This window comes from Salvelinus sp. IW2-2015, linkage group LG10 (assembly GCF_002910315.2).
Source record: "Salvelinus sp. IW2-2015 linkage group LG10, ASM291031v2, whole genome shotgun sequence".
Classification (NCBI taxonomy): Eukaryota; Metazoa; Chordata; class Actinopteri; order Salmoniformes; family Salmonidae; genus Salvelinus; species Salvelinus sp. IW2-2015.
The window spans coordinates 12,349,896-12,373,443 of NC_036850.1; the positions used below are offsets into that span (position 1 = coordinate 12,349,896).

The 23,548-nt window shown below is 46.4% G+C and overlaps 1 protein-coding gene across 1 annotated transcript; it reads right to left on the minus strand.

Moving 5' to 3' along the window:
- Positions 1 to 364: 364 nt before the first annotated feature.
- On the minus strand, positions 365 to 23,131 carry cbfa2t3 (CBFA2/RUNX1 partner transcriptional co-repressor 3). Its single transcript, XM_023995341.2, is given in 12 exon segments — positions 365 to 6,109; positions 8,540 to 8,730; positions 10,511 to 10,564; positions 11,314 to 11,382; positions 11,758 to 11,998; positions 13,443 to 13,528; positions 13,867 to 14,086; positions 14,088 to 14,145; positions 16,098 to 16,279; positions 18,241 to 18,330; positions 18,556 to 18,806; positions 22,994 to 23,131. Coding segments are annotated over 12 exon segments (1,914 nt in total). The 5' UTR covers positions 23,115 to 23,131; the 3' UTR covers positions 365 to 5,758.
- Between the last annotated feature and the right edge of the window lie 417 nt (positions 23,132 to 23,548).

Sequence of the window (23,548 nt, forward strand, 5' to 3'; positions counted from 1 at the left end):
TGTTTAATCAGCTTCTTGATATAACCACCTGTCAGGTGGATGGATTATCTTGGCAAAGGAGAAATGCTCACTAACAGGGATGTAAACAAAATTGCACAAAATTTGAGAGAAATAAGCTTATCGTGGGTAAGGAACATTTCTGGGATCTTTTATTTCAGCTCATAAAACATGGGACACTTCACATGTTGCCTTTCTATTTTTGTTCAGTGTATTTACATTTTGTTGACCCCACTGCAGTTCCCGGTCGCGACCCCGACTTTGAATACCACTACACCAAAATATGATTTTCCAACTTACCTGTGCAGCAGTATTTCATTATGACATTGAAATAAGGATCTTTGACTCAGAAAATCAGGAAACATGATTGATATTTCATTTCATTTTTAATTACGCAGTTACATAGCTCAACACAGACGATAACCTGAATTAGAATGTTTACAGCTTCACACATCCAACATAGCGCACAGTTAAAGGGGAATAGCAAAAAGGGAAGGAAAGCATGCAATAAATAAATACAAATCAGAATTAAATTATTCTGGCACAGTTCACTTCATCTAAAGAATGGTAATAGGACTCTTAAAGAGGAAAATAATTTTTTCTTCAAAGCGCCAACCTTTCGAACAGAAACTTTTTTTTCTTCTGTAATAATGTATTGCACAATACAGTATATAATGCTTCCCTACACATATAAAACCAAGTCTTTGTTTGTCTTGAAATAATAATGTAAAAAACCACACAAAAAACACTTTCATCATGGGGAGACCAAGTGCTGTATCAACTTTTGCCATCTCAGCTTCGTATCAGTGCGGGCTTCACAGGGCAATCAATCACTGAAATCAGATGAGCCAAGAAACTCCATTGATAGATTGGTGGTAAATGGTTAGGGAGAGGCTGATGCCAACATGCTAGTATTTGCCATCGAAAACACAGAATTTGCCCTCTTCATGTATGCCGTATTAAAAACCTAAAGAGATAATAAAGTGGTCTGTATGTGTGAATAAATGACAGTCTTTATCTATATATGAGGTGAAGACCTCCAGGCTTTGTAGATTTCACATCAGAGGCAGGAACAGTCCTCCTATTACCCCATTATGACATCACAGGGCATGAATGAAAGAGAACGCTCCACACACAGTTGGTCTTCCATTATTCCATGTCCAGAAGGTGAATCCTTTCCTCAGAGCCCATACCACTTTAGGAACCTTGTTTCTCTTGTCTGGTCATAAAAAAAGAGAATTAGTTAAACCTTCTCTCCAGTGGGTCACACAGAACAGGAGCTCAGCATGCTAACTCTACTTCAGCTGTCCTTTCAGTGACAGCTTACATGGTCAAATGTCCAACAGCACCAACCCCTGTACAGACCTGCCCAAAGAACATGTGCCCCAATGCTGGGCTAAAGAAGGGACAGCAGAGAAAGAGAGAGATGGTGTGATTGATATTACAAACACATTTTTTTTTTGGTCAATAAAAATAGTATTTGCCACAAGTTGTGACAAATTAAAGAGTTATTGTGTTTCAGGGTTGATTCGCAGACAAGCAAAGCACACAGAGAGCATTAAAGGATAATGTGTATTGAAATGTCATCAAAACCTACAGTAATGTTGTGGATAATATGGTGGGTGAGTTCACTCTGTCTTTCCCTCTCAGTGCACTGCTACATCTTTAGAATTCTCTGCCATTATTCTGACTGAGATGTTTCATTAAAGCTCTGAAGGTTCAAGTAGTTTGTACAGAGAAACTGTGAAAAGAGAAAAACAAGTACACACACACACACACACACACACACCATGCATTTATTCCATCTGTAAGCAAGGCTTAGGAAGAAAACTCAAAGCAATCATTACGCATTCCGGAGATGTTTCTGTAGTCTTATCTGAGGCATTAGATATGTAGAAACAAGCGCTTTGATTGCTTGAATAAATAATCTACAAATCTCCACCTTCACAGATGCGTTGGTTGTTTGTTTTTGTCTTGTGCTTTGAGCATGTGTTTATTTCAGACACTTTGGTTAACAGGTATAGTTGGCCTCAAGCCTCCTTATTTCTGGTCTTACTCGACACAATTTCAAAATCTACCGCCGTGCAGAAATACTTTGGTCTGTGCTTTTATTTGTTTTGGACTACAAATGGCATGTAATGGTTTAAAGCTGTCTCTTATACACATCTAGATGTGTATAAGAGACAGGTATATCGAAACCTGGACAGTGTTGTGTACGCAGAGAGTCTAGAATCAAAATCATCTGAGTGTTCCTCATTTGATCACTATTTCTGACTGACAGAGTTGAGGTGCGAAAATATACACATTGTAAAGTTATCAGTATTAGATCTTTCGGGTTYGTTTCCTATTTGCTCTGATGTTTGTGTGAGTTTGCATGTCTGCTCGCAGCCCTGCTTCCAAAGCTCAGTGACCTCTCCCAGTCATGTGCTGCAGCGTCACAGGAGGTAGCTTGTGGTGGGTCAGGAGACAGGAGGGATGTTCAGGTGGGGGTTAAAGAGCAGAGGGCTGAAGAAGTTTAGAAACACAAACAGGCTGAAGCCATTTCAATACATCGGTAATAACATATGACACACATATACACGCAGATGCAGGGTACCTCGCAGCTTATCACATTTGAACGATTTATATATTACTTTTCGATACCGACATATAGGAAAATAGATCATGTACATATGTGATAAATTAAACACACTGTCAATGCTAATAGACGTCTAATCGTTTCTGCGTCTATATGTCACTCTAGGTTTTAAATGCGAAAGAGCCTGGCAGACCATACTTTTAACAATACATGATAAAACAACACAAAAGCTCCTTCCAGTTTGGTCCATTTTAGAGTTATGTGGCCAATTGGTTCGGGATTATTATATCATTCATATGAACATGGCAGGTACAGTTCTTATTTAATGCTATGTTTGAAAGCCATTTGAGCGTGTAATTCTAACTTAATGAGGTTTTAACTTATAGCTTGTGATGACATTACTGTATGAGATGGCATTCCTCCTTGTTAGCCTGTGATTGTGAAGACATCTGTTCCAACTCTCCTAGGTTCTGAGTCCTTTTCGCCTTGCTAGGATCCTAACCCTACATGAGGATAAATGACTGAGACTGCATCTTCACAAACTAATCTATGGACAGGGTAAGAAAAAATGATCAGTAAAAGGATTGGGCAGTATCATGGTTAGGTTAAGCTTCAGACTTCCAGACCAGTGTGTAGGCTTTGTTTTGGGGGCAGCCCACATGGTTTTTAGTGTAAAAGGTGGCCCACTGCAGTGGCACTTCAGCCCAATGGATGGCAATGTTTCCCAGATAACTTTTTGGGCACAAGTTCTTGCGTTTTAAATCCAATATCCAGAGTAGTGGAGTAATTTAGCCTCATGCTAGGACGCTTTTAGAATCAATGTGTGATAAGCCTCTCTTTCTCCTCTTTAAAACCATCCTCTTGGGCCTGTCATGAGAGCTATAGCTGGCTCCTCYTGAAGGGAGTCAGTGGAGTACGCTGCCATCAATYAYAGGGGGAGCTATAAGAACTGTGACTCCAGAAGAAAACCACTATCGCTGCCAACATCCCTCCTCATAACATCTTTTTGAGATTACTCACTCAGCAGACTTTGCTAATCTGGTAGAAAAGAAGGATTTATGAGAAATGAAAATTCCTTTGATTAAAAAATKAACTGGAAAGAAATCATATTCTGGACATTGTACATTACTTTAAAGGTTTCTGTTATTTGGCAAACACATTTTTGGACCTCTTTAAATACTATGTACATTCACATTAAGTTACTGATGTTATTTTAAATATATTTATATGTATCTATATTATATGACCCCCTATGGGTAGTKGCTGAGGWTYCAYYCAGTAGCTGAATTCTCTTCATATTGCACCTCCGTCCTCTCACTGTCTTACAATGCGAGCAATATAAAATATTCTACAAGAGGATTTTCTTTTCATTGATAAAGATACAACAAATTGAACAATAAGTACAACATGGGGTTTTCTCTCCTAGAGTGTCTTTGCTCCTGCTTCAATGTTTTGTCCAAACTTAAAAAGAAGAAAGGTTCCTCTTTCTGAAAACGCACAAGGGCAGCACAGGTGGACACCAGAGACAGAGACCATTTTTTTTGCGAGAAACAAAGAAAGGAATATCTACAAGCAGGTTTGATCCCTTCCCAGATATCTGCTCAGAGGTTATGTCCAAAGGGGGTAGGGTTGACTGAGGGACAAGAGAGTTTTAGGGAGGAACATACAGGAAAGTGGGGGGAGGTAGAAAGAGAGAGAGAAGAGAACTGAGTCTACACCGCTTATGAGGCTCGTTAGTCTGTCATGCTTTGGAAAAGGAGGGTGAAAATGTACGACTCACTGAAATGTATCCTCTTGATAGAGCTAAAAAACATAATTAAGAACAAAAGTCTTATCCATACTGTACAATGCTTGCTTGGACAGGTTATCAGTTTTTTTAGGTTCTTTTTGGCAGTTCCAATGCCTTTCACCTTCTTTTTGAGTAGCTGCTTCTTTGTCCATTCCGTTGCCATTCACATAAATCACTGTCACATTCAGTGGTTCGTCCTTCCATTTCAATTGTCTTTTGTGGCAGGCGGTTCAAATGTTTGCTCTGGATTTCTCTCTCTGTGGATCACTGTGGGTATTTTAAGGCTGACAGAGGCCAGCTACAGTGCACTTAATATAGAGTTTTTGTGTGAGTCCTGTTGTTGCTCTACAGCCTTTATCTCCCAGGGCTTTGCTGCTGAGGAGGTGAAGTTGCTTGCGTTTGGTTACAAGATGAGTGCTTCTCCTTGTCTCTTAGTAACTTTGGCAGTGTAATAAAAAGGTTTGGATCATGTTTTTCCCTTCTTTGAATTCATTTGGGTTCACATCGGTACAGAGAGGTGAGTCCGGTGTCATTTTCTTGGCTCGCTAGCAAGGTAGTTCACTTTTTTTTTTAATGATTTTTCTTATTATTATTTGTTTAGAATATTTGGACTTTTCTTTGTCTTCCTTAAAGCCCAAAAATGAATCATTAGATAAATAATTAGCCGTATTATGGAAGAGTTTCTGAGGAGAAAAAAAATCACACCATGAGTGTATCTTATCCCCTCTCCTCCATCGGAAGAGGGGTTTCCTGACTGGTGTCTGGCTTCTTAGATAGGGGACCTCAGTCAGAACATGTCCATGGCCCAGTCCTGCTGCGTTAAAGGGAAATCCTCTCCAAGTGCTAAATTTAGATATCTCTTCTTCACAATACGTGTGGTACCATAACGAGTCTCATGCAATGCAAGCCCCCGACATACACAGGCGTTGACTGGGCTTATGTTACTGAGGCCACGTGTTGGTCTGGCATATAACAAAGCTTATCTTCACACGACATTATCAGAGTTCAATAACCAAGTCTGGTGTGGGTTTTTTTTGTAATAGAGAGGAAGTTCTGCTTCTGCATTGGTTTATTTTGAGCATTCAGTAAATTAAGCCCTAGCCATGCTAAACACAACAGTGGACCCCTTGACTAGTTTCGAGTTTGACAGAGAGAAAGTCTGTGCGGCTGAGAGACAGTCAGAACGATTTTTGGGGGGACGTTGAGGAGAAAACGAGGACTTCAGGTAGCTAAGAAGTAGTTGACGGTGCAGTATTCACGGTAGGACCACTACAAATGCAGTACAGAAGAAGGAAAGGGTGCAGTGCGATCAATGGAGATTCCTCTGTTTGTTTAGGATGGATGGCAGCTGTACTGTAGCGTCAGTGGGAGTGACTGGGCGTGGCAGGGCGGGGTCAGCGAGAGGTGGCGTCCAGCAGTGCAGGGGTAGCTGGGGTAGTGGAGCGTGAGGCACTGCTGGAGCTAGCCTCCTTAGGACTCCCAGAGAGACTGCCTCCTCCACCACCGCTGGTCTGGCCGGGCAGGGAGAGTGGACCAGGGGGGGTGCTCTCTGAGTGTGTAGGGGGTGCGCTGGAGGAGGGGGTGCCCAGAGGAACACTGCTGCCCCCGGGGAGGCCCTGCAGACCCTGGCCACAGACGTGGTGGTGCTTCTCCCAGTCTTTGTGCTGGCAGAAGGAGCCGCAGTAGCGCGCCGTGTTGCAGCCGCTGCACGTCTCACTGGCCTTGCGTCCACAGTTCCAGCAGCTCTGGAGAGACAGTGGGAAGAAGGCATAGAGTTGATAAAATAAATCTCTGGTCGTCAACCTGTTATATTATTATACAAATATCATTGTTACCACTTTTCAAATACTGTCATGCTATCCACAGCTGAAGTGTTTCATGTTCTGGGCAACAAATTCCCACATTTATTTTCTGGGGCTACAAATGCCCCAAACCACTAGGTGGACTGTCCTGTCCTATCTTGTCCTGGCCTGTCCTGGCCCTGACACTGTTGCTCCAACCATCCACTTGTGGCTGCTGTTATTCAAACAAGTGGCTGGAGCCACTCTTTAATAATGAAATGAAAACATGGTGTTGACACAGACCAGGTGCAGCCAGCTGTGGCTCACATTAACACCACAACCAGACAGTGTCCTGCTTAAGATATACACATTCTGTGCAGAATATGGGATTTTGATAGAGAATTGATAGGCTAAACACTGCTCCAGGCACTGTGAAAGTCTGTTGATCTGTGCAGAATCTGTCTGGGTGGCCGAACACACACACATTGCATTGAGGACTCTGGCTTGTATAGAACTGGTGAATGAGCTGTTACTGAGAAGCGAATGCTGATGGGGTGGGGGGGGGGGGGGGGTGTTATGAAGTGTGTGTGACTGTAAGTCATGTGAAGAGAAAGTGTGTGTGACAGGACTATTTTGAGGAAGTGTTACTGTGCGGTCTAAAATAAGTGAGTTAGCTGTGTGACAGTTTGTTATGTAAAACGGGTGGTTGGTGGGTTGAGGTGACACGATTGATTGTGAGTTTGAGGTTTGGAATGTGACAGTGTGCTTTGTGATGCAGTGCAGCAGTGTGTGCACAGTAGGGTGAGGAGTGTATCTCTCTTTATGCCTGCTGCTGTGCTGTGGTATGTTAGAGGGCACAGGGTGTGGGGCATGGGGTACACTCTTAGAAAAAAGGGTTCCAAAAGGGTTCTACGGCTGTCCCCATAAGAGATCCGTTTTTGGTTCCAGGTAGAACCCTTTTTGGTTCCATGTAGAACCCTCTGTGTTCTACCGGGAACCAAAAGGGTCCTACCTGAAACCAAAAAGGGTTCCTAAAATGGGGACAGCTGAAGAACACTTTTAGGGTTCTAGATAGCATCTATTTTTCACAAGGGCTATTTATACTCTACGGAGACGGACCCTAAGGGTCGTAGCAGAATGTAGCAATGTCGTTTTTCATCTCAAAAGAGGTGGCTCCTTGAAAATTGTAACGCGCTGTATCATTCCTTGCGTAGTCATGGGGGCAGTAGGCAATGAATCTTGCTTGGTTCCTTGATTTGATCTATAGGCTATGCATCAAAGTAGCATTGATAAATTAGTATAATCTCAGCGACTGTTCAAACAATAAACCAAACGACATTATAGCCTTATTAGAATCCTCCCAGAAATGTATTGTGTTTAGAAGTAGCAACTATTGATTCCAGGCTATTGTTAAAAACAGCTGAGAGATTTGAGCTTTTTCTCTGTGACTAAAACACGATGACATTCTATTTTAGGCTGATATGGGAGTGAATACATTGAAGCAGCATATCAAATTGGGATAACTTTGTAGGTTACAGAGGCAAGTATAAGAATATTTGCCAGGGCTTATAATTTAATTATAAATCTGATAATTTCACATGGTGATGTGGGAAGCTAAAAGCCCAGATTGAACAACGAGACAGATATTTCTCCGGATGTATAAATGTGAAGCATCCGCTTAGCGTTTCCACTCACTTCCAAATATGGTGGTGAGAGGAAGCCCAGTGGCCAGTAGTGGGAGAAGAAGGAACTAGATGGATTTGGCAGACATTCTGCAAATTTTCTCAGCGATGAAACATTTGATATCAATAGTTTTCTGTTCCCAAAACTACAATCTGTTACGAACAGAGTGGACAAACTTTTGTAGACTTTACCCTTTGCCAAAGTTTTAAAAAATTGCGTTGTTTAGAAGGAGTGCAAAGGCGAATTGAGTTATTGCATACGCACACTTCACAGAGTAGGCGCTCCCTAACGGAAATATGCACCTGTATGCTAGAACGCGCCAATAGGATCTCGCTGGCTCGTGCTTGGCTCTGCCCACGTCCATGCTTGTTCTACCCACTATAACTCATTTGTTTCCATTTGAAACGACAGGCTGTGCACAGTCTATCTTGGTTTAGTTATAAAAAATCTTTGCTATAAGGCTAGCTAGCTTGCAGTGTTTAGACAACTTGCTAGCAAGGGAAGACAAGGCACTCTTCTTCTGCTTTCACAACAAATGAGAAGACAACAAGAAAACCTTGATGAGGTATCATGTTACCAAAATAGTGCACGTTGCTCAACAACAAAAACAATGTGCACGCATGTAGCTCTATGCATGTTAAGTGTGTGGAAACCTTAAGAGTGTAGGATAGTGTGGGGGCATGGGGTGGGTGATAAGGCTGTGATGCTCACTTCGCTGGAGTCCTCCTGCTGGTTGATGACGGTCAGTGCATCCTCAGAGGCCTGTTTCCTTGCCTCGGCCAGCGCCCTCTCCATCTTGGACCTCTCAGCGGAGATCATCTCATGGGCCTTCCTCTCAGCGTCCGACACAGCCTTCTGTAGCTCCGACATGGCCTGCCTCTTCACCTCGTTCACTGCCTCCTCTGTGGAGAGATAGAGAGGCGTCAGTCCCCATGACCGTTCCTACTCTGTCATCCTTTATTGAGGCACACTCTAAGCTCTCCATTTGTTTTATCTCGGCAAACAGATGTACATCATCCAAGATTTAAAACATTCTGTCAGAAAAAGAAGCCTGTTAATAATTAATTAAAAGACGTCTGGTAACAATCATTTCCAGCGCTGACAACAGCAGATGTCTCCAAACTTTGTTCATAAACTTGCCTATTAACCCATTATTCTGTGACTCTCTGCTTTCGATTTTTTTTAATTCTGAGTGAATGAACAGAGAAGAAACAGACGTAAGAACTGAGGAGGGAAAATGGTTTCCCATTGATGCATAACTTTGCTAACAGGGGTTAACTGTGGTAGAGGTCCTATCCTCTGGCCTTTGTTCTACAAATGCCAACTCATGTGAGTGAATAGGCAGTGTTTTTAGAAAACAATAGAAGCTAAGGCTGGTTCTCATTAGAAGACAGTGGTTATCCGGTTAGGAAGGAATCACAATCCCTCTCATTATTTTCTTCATGTTACAAGGAGAACAAAATACAACATCAGAGATTCATTTTGCTTCAGCTCTTGCAGAATTCTGCCGAGAGAAAACAGCTGCCCGACATAATACAACTAATTAAATCCTCATGTCCAACCACCAAATCTATATTTTATGGCCATGAAAAATATCATATCAAACTGCCAACTGGCACAGTATATGGGATAAGTAAATGTCTTGTACAACCAAAAGGAGGGGAAGTTGTATTACTAGATTCCCTTCCGTTCTACACACAGACATAGTCAGGTGGTCCCCCAGGTGAGTGAGCCTCCTCTGGGCAGACTGGAGGTGAGAGCCATATTGTGGTCTATTCTCACTTCCTGATTCTTCCAGTCAGTTGGTGTAAAGGAGAGGAGTCATAAATAACTGTCATATTTCTCCCTCTGCTCCCTCTCTGGTCCAGCTGTCTGGGGCTGCTGTGCTGAGCTGGGGCTGGGGGGCTGGGCGGCTAGTCCCGTGTGTATGTGCTGAATATGTGTGTGCGTGCGTGTCTTTGTGTGTGTGAGTCTCCTCTGCTCAGAAACTGGAGAAGTAGTTTGTATTCCAGTTATCCTCTCAACACCTCCCGCACAAGTCTTCCCTTGCTTTTTTCACCCTGCCCGTCTCTACCTTCATCCATCATTTCATTTCTACATTTTTTCCCTTCTTATTCGTGCATGCCTTTTCCTAACTATCGGTACAGTCCTCTGCTGCTCAATTATCAGGCTTAATGCATGCATCACTAAGATTAGTTTACAAATGTAATTAATTCTTATCAAGGAGCCTGCAGAGCAGATGCTAGGACAATTAGCACTTAATGCAAAACACGGGGGCAGCAATATTAACGTTTTAATTCCGGAGGGATCCGGCAGGTTTTTCCTTTTTCACACTTCAGATCTTGTTTTTCAAAGGCGGCATAGTCTCTCAACCTTACCGACACCAGAGAATACGTGTCTTTTTCTAATTAAAGAGATAGACTGCAGTTATGCTGTTTGCTGAGGGAGCAGTGGTAATAGGACAGAGGTGGTGCAGTAGTGAAATACCATAGGAGGGTCTCGCACGCGCGCATGCACACACACACACACAACACACACACACACACACACACACACAACCACAACCACACACACACACACACACACACACACACACACACACACACACACACACACACACACACACACACACACACACACACACACACACACACAAGGGGGGATGGGAGCTGCCATACTCACCCTGCTTGTTTTGGAGTTGCTTCAGTGCTGGGGAGAGTGGGATACTTGTAGCACCTGTATGAAAAAATATATAAATTAAAATAGTTCTTCTGCTGGTGAAAATGCAGCACATTATCTCACAGACAGCAGCATCTTTCCCCCCACAGTATTTAAATATGACTGCAGCATAATTGTGTTGGTACTCAGTGGGACCAAGGCTGCATCATAACTGACTCCTCTTGGGATATGCTTGCTATATAWGGCCCAGGCACTGCAACACGCGAACCCACCCCTGCTACATATAACGGAATCAGACTGCTCTGCGTATGATGGTGACAGTCATTAGTCTGACTAAGGGGCGTGGTCCCAGATTGCCAACAGTTATTAGGATGCGATTGGTCTGGCTGGTTCAAGTATACTTAAAACAATGAGTTAAAAGCTGTCACATTGAAAAGCAGTATTATATGAACTAAGCTTTACTACTCCTAAGCAGAGGATATCCCTCCTCCTCCTCCCTCTCTCCAGTTAAGCTGCAGGCCCCACCTCTGCTGCATGCGCTGCTCTGGACAGCGCCAGGTTGGTTAGTCCATTTCCACTGCAGCTGAACTGCAGTCGCCGTACATAGCAGGTTAAAGGTGGAAAGCACTTAGCAATAATGATACAAATGACAGTCACAGGCCCTCCAATCCCATCCCTGTCCTTATGTAACTATGGCAACAGGACAGGCAGGGCCCTCTTCAGGGCTATCTGCAGTGGCGGTTGCGGTGAGGGTGACAGTGACGGGACAGTGACAGTACAGTCAGGACGGACGTGTGGTTACTCACCAGCCTTCCTCCAGATCTCCTCAGGTAGGTAGCCAGACGCAGGTCTGTGCAGGAAGTCCCTATGAATCTCTGAAACACAATCCAGACCAGAACATCAGTCAGTCTACCGCGCTCTCCACACACACACACACACACTTTATGAGCCACATCCTAACTGGAAATAACTCAATATTTTGCACAAATTTCACACTAACGTCAGTGCATGATTTACCCAAAAGTCCAAGCTACATGCATAGATCTCTAGTTAGGATTCAGCCCTCTGCGTGCCAACCTCATGAACACACTCAAACTTGAGCTTCATTTTGCTTTGTAACATTTCATTTCATCCCCCAGCATGCTCCCCTCTTTCCTCAGAGCAGACAGAACACACAGAGTTGCTGACTGAGTGACAGTATGGAGTGAGGAGTGACAGCCTGGTGCTGGTGTCTGCAGCAGTGGAAGTACCTATGGGCTGCTGTGTCTCGACGTTGTTAGGAGTGTTGGAGGAGGAGTTGTGAGGAGGTAGAGGTACAGGAGGAGGAGGAGGGCGTGGCTGGCCGTTGCTCCCACCTTTTTTCATATCTTCCACGTCGCTGTAGCGTCGGATCCAGTGGTTCATCTCCTCGCGGTCGGCCTCCTGGCAACGCCGCAGCACCGTGAGAGACCGCCGCGTCTTCTCCACCATGTCCATGATGCAGTTGAGCAGCTGCAGGGGGGAGGAGGAGGGAAGGAGAGACATGATCAGAGCGCCGCTCTACTCTCTGATTTACTCTCCTACAGTTCAGACTCTGACAACAGGCAGCTGCTCTCGGTGGTGCTAAAGGATGGCGGAGCCTCTGCACCTAAAAGTGTACCGATAAATCAGGGTCGCATAGTTTTATTCGGAAGTACTGTATAGTGTGCATTCTGAATTTAGTCTATGAAAAACACAATCAGGCCTAACCTTCATCAAGATGTCAAATTGTATGAGAACATTTTCATTGATGGTAATTTGAGTGATATTTTGGGAGCAATCCAGTGTCTCTAGAATCCGTTCTTGCTGTTTAGGTGCAACAATACTTTCTAAGGAGCACTCAGGAGCGTGTGACCCTGTCACCGTTTTAGCAGCGAGAGCCAGCAGTGCTGAGTATGTGTGTGTGTGTGTGTGGGTGTGTGTGTGTGTGAATGAGGTTGAGTGGTTATACAGAGCAGTGAAGTAAAAATGGCTGTAACAGCTGTGCTACCGATGGAAAAGGCCGAACCAATTCATTCCACCCCTGTGCTCCCTCCAAGCCTCTGTCTGCTAAAGCCTTTCACCCACACCTCCTCCCCTTGCCTTCCTCTTGATATTTTTCTTCACTAACTCTCTTTTCTCTCTCTCAACATTGTTTCTCTTTCTGCCTTTGCCCTATGCCTCCTCTAACCCCCGGTCTGCAAAATGCCTCCTTCTATATGCCTCCTTCCATATTCTCTCTTTCTATCTCGCTCTCTCTCTCTCTCCGCCTGCTTCTCTCTCTCTCTCTTCCTCCGCCTGCTTCTCGCTCTCTTTCTCCGCCTGCTTCTCTCTCTCTACCCCTCACTCTCCCTCTCTCTGTTAGCTATATTTATTTCAGTAGAGTGTTTCTAATTTGGCAGAGGCCCAGCACAGGCCGGTTCCCTCCATGACTACAGCCCTTGTCTCAGCTGCTCTCCCCAGCTGGAGCTGTCCTCTACTGGGTCCCTCGCTCCATCTGTGGCCCTTTTTAGTGCCTGAGTGTGTGTGTGTGCGTGAGTGTGTGTGTGCGCGTGCGTGGCGTGCATGCGTGTGTGTATGAGTGAGTGTTCCAGCCTTGGTAAAGGTAAGGGGAGCTCAGAGTGCTCGCTCCAGTCTTTGTACGCTGGCCAGAGAGGCCTCGGCTGTCCATTCCTGACATGGACACAAGCCTCTACAGACCCCCTAAGGTCAGCTGTCCATCAAATGCAAACTCTGCTGAGGTTTCAGTTCTTAAACCTGTCAGCAGCACCCTGTCTCCCAACCGTCCCACCTCCTTTCATATCATCTACAGCACTGAGAGGTTGAAAGATTTCTACTACACACTTCTCTGTTGGATGGGAGATATTTGGGAGATATTAGGGAGATATTAGGGAGATATTAGGATAAAACCGGGGAGCCCTACCCCAGCAACACGTACATTATCGAGGTGCTTCCACTCCTCGGCCCACTCCCGATCTGTCAGGCGGTGATCGATCACTTCCTCCTGGCGTGCTCCATGCACGGCTGCAACACAAACACACAGTCCCTGCGTTCAGCACTTAGGCACGATCGCCATATATGAGCCATTCTGGCTCCAGTCTCCTCCACATACAGGACATTAGGGCTCTAACACTTCCTTATACAGTGTGAGCCATTACGGCTCTAACCGAGGGAAGACGCATATGGATTCCTAGGGGGACATACCCAAGCATGTGTCACAATAGGCTTTTATAGATGCACTACCATGGGAATTTAACACCAAACTGTGACAACCTGTCATTGTTCTTTAGAGACGCCATGAGGCCCTCTCTCTCTCTCCCTCATCCCTCCCTCGCCCCTCTCTCATTCCCTCCCTCTCTCACCTGTCTGCCGGTGCCTGTCCCGAGCCTCGCGGTGCTCTGCTGTGTGGCGGTAGGCGTCTCGGTAGTGGTGGGCCAGGGCCATGTCCTCCAGCCGGTAGTGTTGGGGGGCAGGGGGGTTGGGGTGAGACAGGCCGTTGGGGGGGTGTGTGGGCAGGCCGTTGGGGGGCGGGTGGGCTGGCAGGCCAGTGCTGGGACTGAAGCGCTGGCTGGGGCTGATGGTGGCAGGGCCGCTTGGCCAGGTGCTCCGGGTGGTGCCCGTCTCTCTCTGAGTCTTTGGTCCTGAAGGAAGAGAGCACAGATCAACACGGTTACATTCCCTTTATACGTGTCACCACCAAATCAGACACTTTCACTCACTTTAGAATTGTTAACATCTCCTAGAATATGAGGAAAATCCATTATTGTTTAACTATGGCAGACTGAGGAAGTTACAAGGGAACAGGAATGAGATGTGTTATATTCAGGATGTACATGCATATTTAAGACATTCTAGATTTACTGGGCTGCTAACCTGTTGTTGTTACTAGAAGACATGAGCAGTAAATCTGATGGTGTTTCAGGAATCCCTCCTACTGAGAAGCTCACTGTTCACTTCAGACAGAATCTACTCCAGAGTGTGTGCACAGCTGTACGCCATATGTAAAAAAAAATACACTCTGTATATTCAGTGTCTCGAGGTGGGATCCAAACTCTTAATCCTAATATCCCTCAACTCACTCTCTTAACTTGCAAGTGTAGCCTCTCCCACAGACCTACGGGGCTGTTGTGAGTCTGTGTTTAGCAGATGTTCAGTGACGGTCCTGTTTTGGGAGCCATCTGGACAGTTTAAACGCCGGTGTTGATATTAATCTGTTTAGCTTGGTGAAACAGCCAGGCATTCGGAGGTAAAACGCTCTCTATCATCCCAGGGATCAAAGGCAAATGAAAGGAATTTCAGTGCCATGTGGATGCGAGTGTGTTCTTGTTTATGAGTCCGTGTGTGTATATTACTCAGTCTGTGTGTGTGTATGGGTATTTGTCCCCTCTTTGTTTACGTGATGAATCCCCTCCCACCCTCCACCCCCAATCCCCTCTGCAGACCCTCTCCACTTCTGGCAGGCTGTGGGTCGTGGGGTGAGACTGTGAGGGGGGATGTGTCTGTCTCGGTCAGTGCTTTAGCCCGCCACCAATATCTCACAAATCTAAGCAACAGCTGGCCCAGCCCGCCGTGACACTGTAAGCCAGGGGTTGGGAGGCGGAGGTGTGCAGATTACAGAGGGATTGCCCGTTCCTCCACCCTGTCTCTCTCTCCCCTCCCTTTCCCCCTCCCTCCCTCCCCGCCAGGATCAGTTCAAGCAGGGGTTCAGCAGGATCTTGACACATCCCTGACATATGGGCAGCTTCAAGAAGACACATTGACTGACTAGCTGACTGAAGGAGAGGACAGGAGAGGAGAAGAGAGGAGAGGCATCCAGAGATAAAGGGAGGGGCGGAGAGAGAGATGGGGGAGGAGGAGAGTAGTGCTGTGGTTTTGTCTGTCTTAAATTCCAGATGTGTCTCCCCCTCCACACCCCCCTCCATACGGCCCAGTGTGGGGGGCGGATATGGCAGCAAGCTGCTGTGGGTAGGGCAGGGAAGTGTATAGGACAGTGAGGGCATTGTCTGTGGGTTGGACTGAGGACATCTCCTCATACTGTACTGGGGCCGCTGACACAGAGCCACTGCTGCTGCTGTGTTATAGCGTGACGTCCACAGCATTTGGACTTATCCTCCTCTCCTCCTCCTCCTCCTCCCCTCACAGACAGCTGGCACAGCCTGCATCGCCCTCCCTGCCCGCCTGGCATCAGGGCTGCCCAGACTTCCGCCTCCCGCACAGAGGATTTATAACCTCCCCCTTGTGGCTTGGCATTTCCAAATACCCAGAAATAATTCAATTATTTGTGTGTGTAAGCCTGTGTGTTTTTTTCAGTTGTGTTTCTGCTGTAAGATGGAGGGAGAGGAGTGATAAGTTGTTTTCCAGCTGTGGTGTGACGTGTCTGCATACTGTGTGTATTTTGAGTGTGTGTGTGTGTGTTTTGAGTGTGTGTGTGTATTTTGAGTGTGAGTGTGTGTATTTTGAGTGTGAGTGTGTGTATTTTGAGTGTGTGTGTGTGTGTATTTTGAGTGTGTGTGTGTGTATTTTGAGTGTGTGTGTGTGTATTTTGAGTGTGTGTGTGTATTTTGAGTGTGTGTGTGTGGTGGTCACTCAGTACCTGTCGGGGGTCCTCCTCTTGCCATGCTCGTTGATCTCCATCATGATCTCAGAGGAGTCCAGGGGCGAGCTGGCGTTGGCGTCCAGCAGCAGCTGCTCATGCTGGGCCAGATACTGGGCGGGAGTCTGCTTGGCCATCCGTGCACAGTGGAGGAGCTCCCTCTGAAGCAGGGGCAGGTTCGCCTGGGAGAGGAGAGGGAAGGGAGGTAGAAGGGAGGAGGGACAGGAGGAATGAAAGGAGAAGATATGGTAAGTGGAAAAAGGCGAGAGGAGGTGGAAGATGAGAGAGAGAGAGAGAGAGGAGACAGGGCATAAAAATAAAATAGTTTTAGAATGAAGAGTCAGAGCATGTGGGAGGGAAAGACAAAGACAGAGAGAGAGAGCGAAAGATTGAGAGAGAAAGAGAGAGGATGAGACAGGGAGGGTGAGATAACACAGACCCACCGCCACACATTCCTCCCCAGCGTCTGTCTCCCTCAGGGGGAGGAAGAGGGGAGAGAGGAGGGGTAAGTGGGTGCTGTCAGAGAGCTCAGTCAGGCCGTCACTTTGACAAAGCACAGCGCTGGCTGCCATGTCACAGATGTGTAACCTCATGGCACACCAGGCCGGCTGGAAAACTGTCCTCTTGACACCAGGCCCTGAGCCATCCTCTGGATGCTGCTAAAGGCATGCCACGCCACTCTCACAACAATAATAATAATCTCCACTAATGAGACAGCTAGCGCCCACTAGACACGGGCCTATCTATCGTATCTATCGTATCTATCTATCTAATCTATCGTATCTATCGTATCTATCTATCGTATCTATCTATCGTATCTATCGTATCTATCGTATCTATCGTATCTATCTTATCTATCTATCGTATCTATCGTATCTATCGTATCTATCGTATCTATCGTATCTATCGTATCTATCGTATCTATCGTATCTATCTATCTATCTATCTATCTATCCTATAAAGCAGATACTGTTTGCTTGTTTATCTACACAACAATCTTTCCCTCACTGAGCTAACCAAGATCTCCGCAGTGAATGTATTGTATGTATGTGAATGTATTTGTGTTGGTATGTGGTGTGTGGAATACATTCCATCCACAACCGTACACGCCACCACCATGTCTGCAATTATAGTTAATAACCAGGCATGGCTCCAGCTTGGCCCACCCCCTGTTGTCCCCCATATGTCCCTCTGCTCTGGGAATAAACAGGAGGGACAGAGATACAGAGTGTGTGGGACAGACAGGAATGTGTGCCCTAGTCACCACCAAGCAGCACGGCCAGTACCCAGCACCGACACAGACACACAGTAAGACACAGGCACGCGCGCACACAGACACGCAGTGTCAGCATGACTGCCCCTCCCTCCATCAGAACCGTCAGCACTGTCCCTAAAGGCCTATTCCCTACTGTCACATTTGTTACATGTGTTATGTATTGAACAGCTGGCATTGTGACTTCTGGACCACAGCAGAGTAATGTGTTATTCATAATGACAGTCGTTCGGAAGGATGGACTTCGTCTCTCTCTCTCTCGCCCTGCTCTCGTCTCCGTGACTGTGGGTTTGACAATGCAGGTAACAGGATCAGGCCAAAGACATCAGCCAGAGTGAAAAGCTCTGCGTGGTAGCCACCCCAGGCCGGCTACATCTGCCAGGGAGTCTTATTTACCCTCCCCTCCTTCCTTCCCTCCCCCCCTCCGCCTCCCTCCGCTCCACGCCGCGCCACTCAGGGTAAACACTCATGTGCCAGTTTTAATGAATCGCAAACGATGGCCATATGGACCAGCAGATCAGCCGAGCGCCAGGCAGGCGGCAGCAGACTGGGTTGGAAATCGGCAGGGTCCTACTCCCTTTATCTACCGAGCTTCAACCAGCTCCACACCCACACACTAATGGAGGAATCACACACGGCTCAGGCACAGAAACCAGGTCGCTTTATACACTGGCCAGCCTTCCAGAGAATATTCTTTTTTTGTTTTGGTGGGTTTTGTTCTCGAAAGCCCTTCCTACCATCTCCATATGCTAGCTAATATCAGAAGTGGAAGCTGCTCAAAGGGATATACTGGGAAATAACCTGGGGATTCCTAGGCAGCCTATTGGGAACGGGGAGGGTGTGTCTACGTTGGGTTTTGATGTGCTTTACCTTGAGGAATGGAATGACAAAGGGACGCAGCGGGAAGTTGGTAGCCTCCTGGAGTTTGGAGTGGAACTCTTCTATGGTCAGGGTGGAATTCTGTCAAAAACCAGAGGAAGGGAGAGATTGGAACACTTGGAGAAGAAGCTTCACAGTAAAACATAGGAGACAGACAGAGCTGGACATGGAGAGACAGAAAGAGATATTGGACACAACTAAGTAAGTACTGTGAAGAAAAGTAGGAGAAGTAGGAGAATGAGTGGGAGAGATAGACAGACAAAGGGAGAGGGACAGAGAAGAGGAGAAGAGGCGAGCAGGACTTACCACCAGRCCCAGCACCAGACTGCGGACCCGCTCTCCGATCTCGGGCGAGATGTCGTTGCCGAACTGCTGCAGCGTGGTGAGGAARCGCTTGAGCTTGCAGAGCTGGCGGGCRCCGCAGGCMGGYGGCAGCTGCTGATTGGACAGGGAGGCGGTGGACGACATGGCRGGGCCGTTGCTGAAGCCGTTGGGTGTAGAGGGCGCCCCGTTGAGCGACGTGGGCGAGTGACTTGAGTGACTGCTCCCGTTCAGCACTGCAGGGAGAGAGAGGGAGAGAGGCCATCCGTCAGCACCAGTCTGTTGTCCTCCTCCATCCTCCACTGTCCCTCTACCTCCTCCCCCGGACGTCATGCGCTGTGAAGGCGCCGGAGGACAGGGTTGAGGAGGGTGGTGAAGGCACATGCATTCTTAAGGTTGAGGCGGAGACTCCAGGGCACACACATAGGCTGGGCCAGGGAACAACTAAGGCTGAGGCCAGGGACACACTAAGGCTGGGGCCAGGGAAACACACTAAGGCTGGGCCAGGGAACACACTAAGGCTGGGGCCAGGGAACACACTAAGGCTGGGGCCAGGGAACACACTAAGGCTGGGCCAGGGAACGCACTAAGGCTGGGGCCAGGAAACACACTAAGGCTGGGGCCAGGGAACACACTAAGGCTGGGGCCAGGGCACACACTAAGGCTGGGGCCAGGGAACACACTAAAGCTGAGGCCAGGGAACACCACTAAGGCTGAGGCCAGGAACACACTAAGGCTGAGGCCAGGGAACACACTAAGGCTGAGGCCAGGGAACACACTAAGGCTGAGGCCAGGGAACACACTAAGGCTGAGGCCAGGGAACACACTAAGGCTGAGGCCAGGAAACACACTAAAGCTGAGGCAGGAAACAAACTAAAGCTGAGGCCAGGGAACACACTAAGGCTGAGGCCAGGGAACACACTAAGGCTGAGGCCAGGGAACACACTAAGGCTGAGGCCAGGGAACACACTAAGGCTGGAGGCCAGGAAACACACTAAAGCTGAGGCCAAGGAACACACTAAGGCTGGGTAAAGACACTTGGGTGCTAACATGTACTCTGCTGCTCCTGCTCCGCCACGGCTCATACCAGTTTGAGTGAAGGCTCTGTGTGCAGTAACTTCAGCTGCCTCTCACAAGTGGGACCGTTTGACCCTCCCCCCTCTCTCCCAGTGCCCCTCCTCCCCTTCGCCAGTCTGTTTCTAACTTTCACTCACCCACTCACTCAGTAGGACACAACTATAAGAGGAACGTGTTAAAGAGGTGCCAAAAATAGGCCTGTGGCCTGTGTTAGTTTATTCCAATAGCAGGTGTGTTGCTAAATCAGTCCTTGCACATGTCCACCAGCTGAAAGTAGATTTGCAGCTTTCAGGTTCAGTGCACCCCCACCCCGCCTCCCCACCCTGCCTGGCTGYCACACTCCTGCTCCACACCCCTCCACTACTCCCTCCGTTCCACGCTCCACCTTTCCCATGCTTCATCTACTGAATGGTACATTACCCAATATTGGTGGGATATTCTTACACTCTATCCCTTGTCTTCAGTGACTGTCACAACAAGATGTATGTCTCAATTAGAATGAAATCATATTCAATTCACTCATTTGGATCTCATCATATTGTATACTATTCTGTTTCTTCTGATATGGGTTGTTTTTATACTGTATAATGTATATAAATCTGATGTTTTTATGTTTTGTTTATTCTTGGTCTTGGGTGTCTGTGGCTGAATTATTGAGATATTAAAGGATGTATGCATGTGTGAGTGAGTTTAATATGATATGTTTTAAGCTTGGTGGGCCGTATACCGTATATACTGTATACCGGGGTATTTTGCTATATTGAAACTATTTATTGAAGGTTTTTCAATACACTTTAATATTTGTAGCTACTTTTTAAGTAAATAGCTTTAGTTAACTTGTGCAATACGTTAGGAGATAAAGCAGATTGCATTCTTCATTTCACCTGTCACATTATTTGACATTATGAAGCATACCGTAGTTCCCCACAACAGTGGAGCCAGTCACGTTTGTTTGAAATAGCACAATGGGAGAAAGCAGGAGCAGGTGAGTCCAGCTGTGTATTGACAGGGCTCACGTTTTATATTGAAAGTCAACAGTGTTATTTTACTTCAATAGAGTGATCAGGGACGTGCAACTATAGTTTTTCCTTCACAGAAAATACATTAGTGCAACACATTCGGCAGAAAATAGCTTCATTTTCATCAGATGACAACAGAAGTGCAACGCTACTTGGCTGTTAGCTAGCTACACAAGTAAATGAGCTTCCAATGAAAAAATAAGCTGCATGGCCATTATCATATTTCTAATGTTTATCATAGAAAGAATGTAGCCAGCTACATTTCCTAATGTTTTGTTTGAAGTTAATCTTGCATTTTACCAGAGAAAAGTATGTTTCACTGAGAAAAGTACAGGAGAAAAAGTAGCTACACATCAGTCAGAGCGCTGTCTGCTGATAGAATGCCCCTTCCTGAATTCTCAGAGTGGAGAAGTGCAACTGAAGCACAAAACTTGTCTGATACCGAGAAGAAATTACAATAAGAAGCATTTTACATCTTCGTTTACAAAACACAGCAAGATATTTCTGAAGCGTTTTAGCTTTCTTTCCTGAGTGAAAAACTCTGAATTCTGCATTAACTCGACCCCTAAGTTTAAATAGCAAGTTCATGTAAGTAAGTGGCTGAACCAATAAGATGACGGGGCATCATATTGTGTTAGCTTTCTACCATGTTTGAGAAGTCAAAGCTCTTTGGATGAGTTACCTGTACAGCTTACACGATCTTGATTTCCTTGCATTTTTTCTCCTCACAGTTCTCGGCCTGTCTTCTCCTCTCCCCTCTTCTCTGAGCAGAGCAGGCAGGCCTGTTTCCCTAGCAACTCCAGACTCCACACAGACACAAGTGTAGCCTACACATGCTGCTCCAGAGCCAGTGATGTTCTTCCTTAAGACAAGCATGCGTCTGGAACTTTGTTCATTTGGACAATGACTCTCGTTCACATTCGCTTGGAAATGTCCAAACTCACCAAAAATGACATTCGGTAGCGCCTACCTATATATGTATACATTTCTTAGCAGAATTGCCTGTCTCTGCAATTAGTTTATTTTTGATTTGTTAGCATATTTAGCTAGCAACCTCCATCGAAATTCGCTAATATTTGTGCTAATTTTGTTAGCATTCTGGTAATAGATGCCCAATGTGCTATTTTTTTTGTTTTTTTTTGGAGCCACCTTGTGTACTAAGCCAGTAATACCGTATATCCCGGTATGAGAGACGGACGGATATGAGAGAAGGATAGTATGATCGTATATCCCGGTATGAGAGACGGACGGATATGAGAGAAGGATGGTATGACCGTATATCCCGGTATGAGAGAAGGGCGGATATGAAAGAAGGATGGTATGACGATCTGGATACTACCCATCCCTAATATGTTTGAAAACATTTCAATCTGCAGGGTGTTTAATTTCTCCCCCAGTTTGTCGGAGTGCATATGGCAGTATGCCAACAGTGTGTGTTAGATGGTAGTGTTTGAATATATGTTCTGTACACGGTTCCTCTCATTTCTACCCTTGACTCTAATCTCTCCATTGGAGCCAGGCCGGTCGGCACACATGTGGGCTAACCATGTGACCCGCCACTTGTGTTCTGGTTTTAGAGGGGAGAGCGAGCTACACTGGTGACCGCCACAACAGGTGAAACAACACGGACTGTCATTGCTATATAGGGAAGAAAGTGGTCTGTAGCCCGGCGAGCCCCGCAATGCCCCCTGTGCAACTACAGCCGGTAAACAACCCCCCCCCCCACACACACACACACACAGATAGTGCCACAGCCATTCTCACACATACTCCAAGACACTCGATCCACCAGGGAATGCTACACACACAAGTGACTGAAGTCTTGTCTTCATCATGTTGAAGCTACAGTATCATCAGAAACACACAGCCAGGCCTATGGAGCCCAGCAGCAGCCTGTAGCAGCCTGTTTCCCCTGAAGCCCAGGCAGGTTCCCTTCCTAACAGCCTAACAGCCTAACAGACGCAGAGGTAGAGCCGTGCCAATGACAGAGAAGAGCTGATGCAGCACTCCTACCAGCTCACTATTCTGTTCACATCCTGCCCGGCCCAATGCTGCACAAAACACCTTCAAGATAGATACATAGTACTACCTCAGGGAATTTACAAGGTTCTTTATAAAGTTAGAAAGAGGATTCAGGCATTCAAGGGAGAACACAGACATGGTAGCAATACAGAATAGTAATTTATGCCAGGTAAGATATGATATAAGTATTATTTTTTTCAAACTTAAATTGAAAGATAGCATGCATACATGTTTTAGAGTGCCTATTTGGGTGCAAAGTGCAAACAGAGAAATAAAGAATTTAAAAAATGCCTTACTTGACCTACTGGTGGTGGGTGTGAATGAAGCGTTGCGATTGGGTGCCTGGCTGACGGCCGGGGGTGGAGGTGGCATTGTGGGCGGAGTCAACCTGGGCTGGGTTTTGACATCAGCAGGTGAATCGGGCATCGTTCCAACCTTCTGTTATGTTGCTACCCTGAGGAGAGAGAGAGAAGAGAGAGAGGAAGAGGAGGAGAGAGAGGAGAGACGAGAAAGAGAGAGAGACGAGAGAAGAAGAGAGAGGAGGGGAGAAGGAGAGCAAGAGAGAGAGAGAGAGAGAGAGAGAGGAGGAAGAAGAGAGAAAAACAGAGCAGCGGGACGAGAAGTCGGAAGAGAAGAGAAAGAGGAGAAGACCGAGCGAAGAGAAAGAGAGGACAGAAGAGAGAGGAGACGAAGAGAGGGGAGAGACGGAGAGGAGAGCAAGAAGGAGAGAGAGGAAGAGAGAAGGAGAGAGAGAGAGGAGAGGGGAGAGAGGAAGACGATGGAGAAGAGGAGGGAGAGAGGGAGATGAGAGAGAGAGAGAGATGAGAGAGACGAGAGAGAGAGAAGAAAGACGCAGAGAT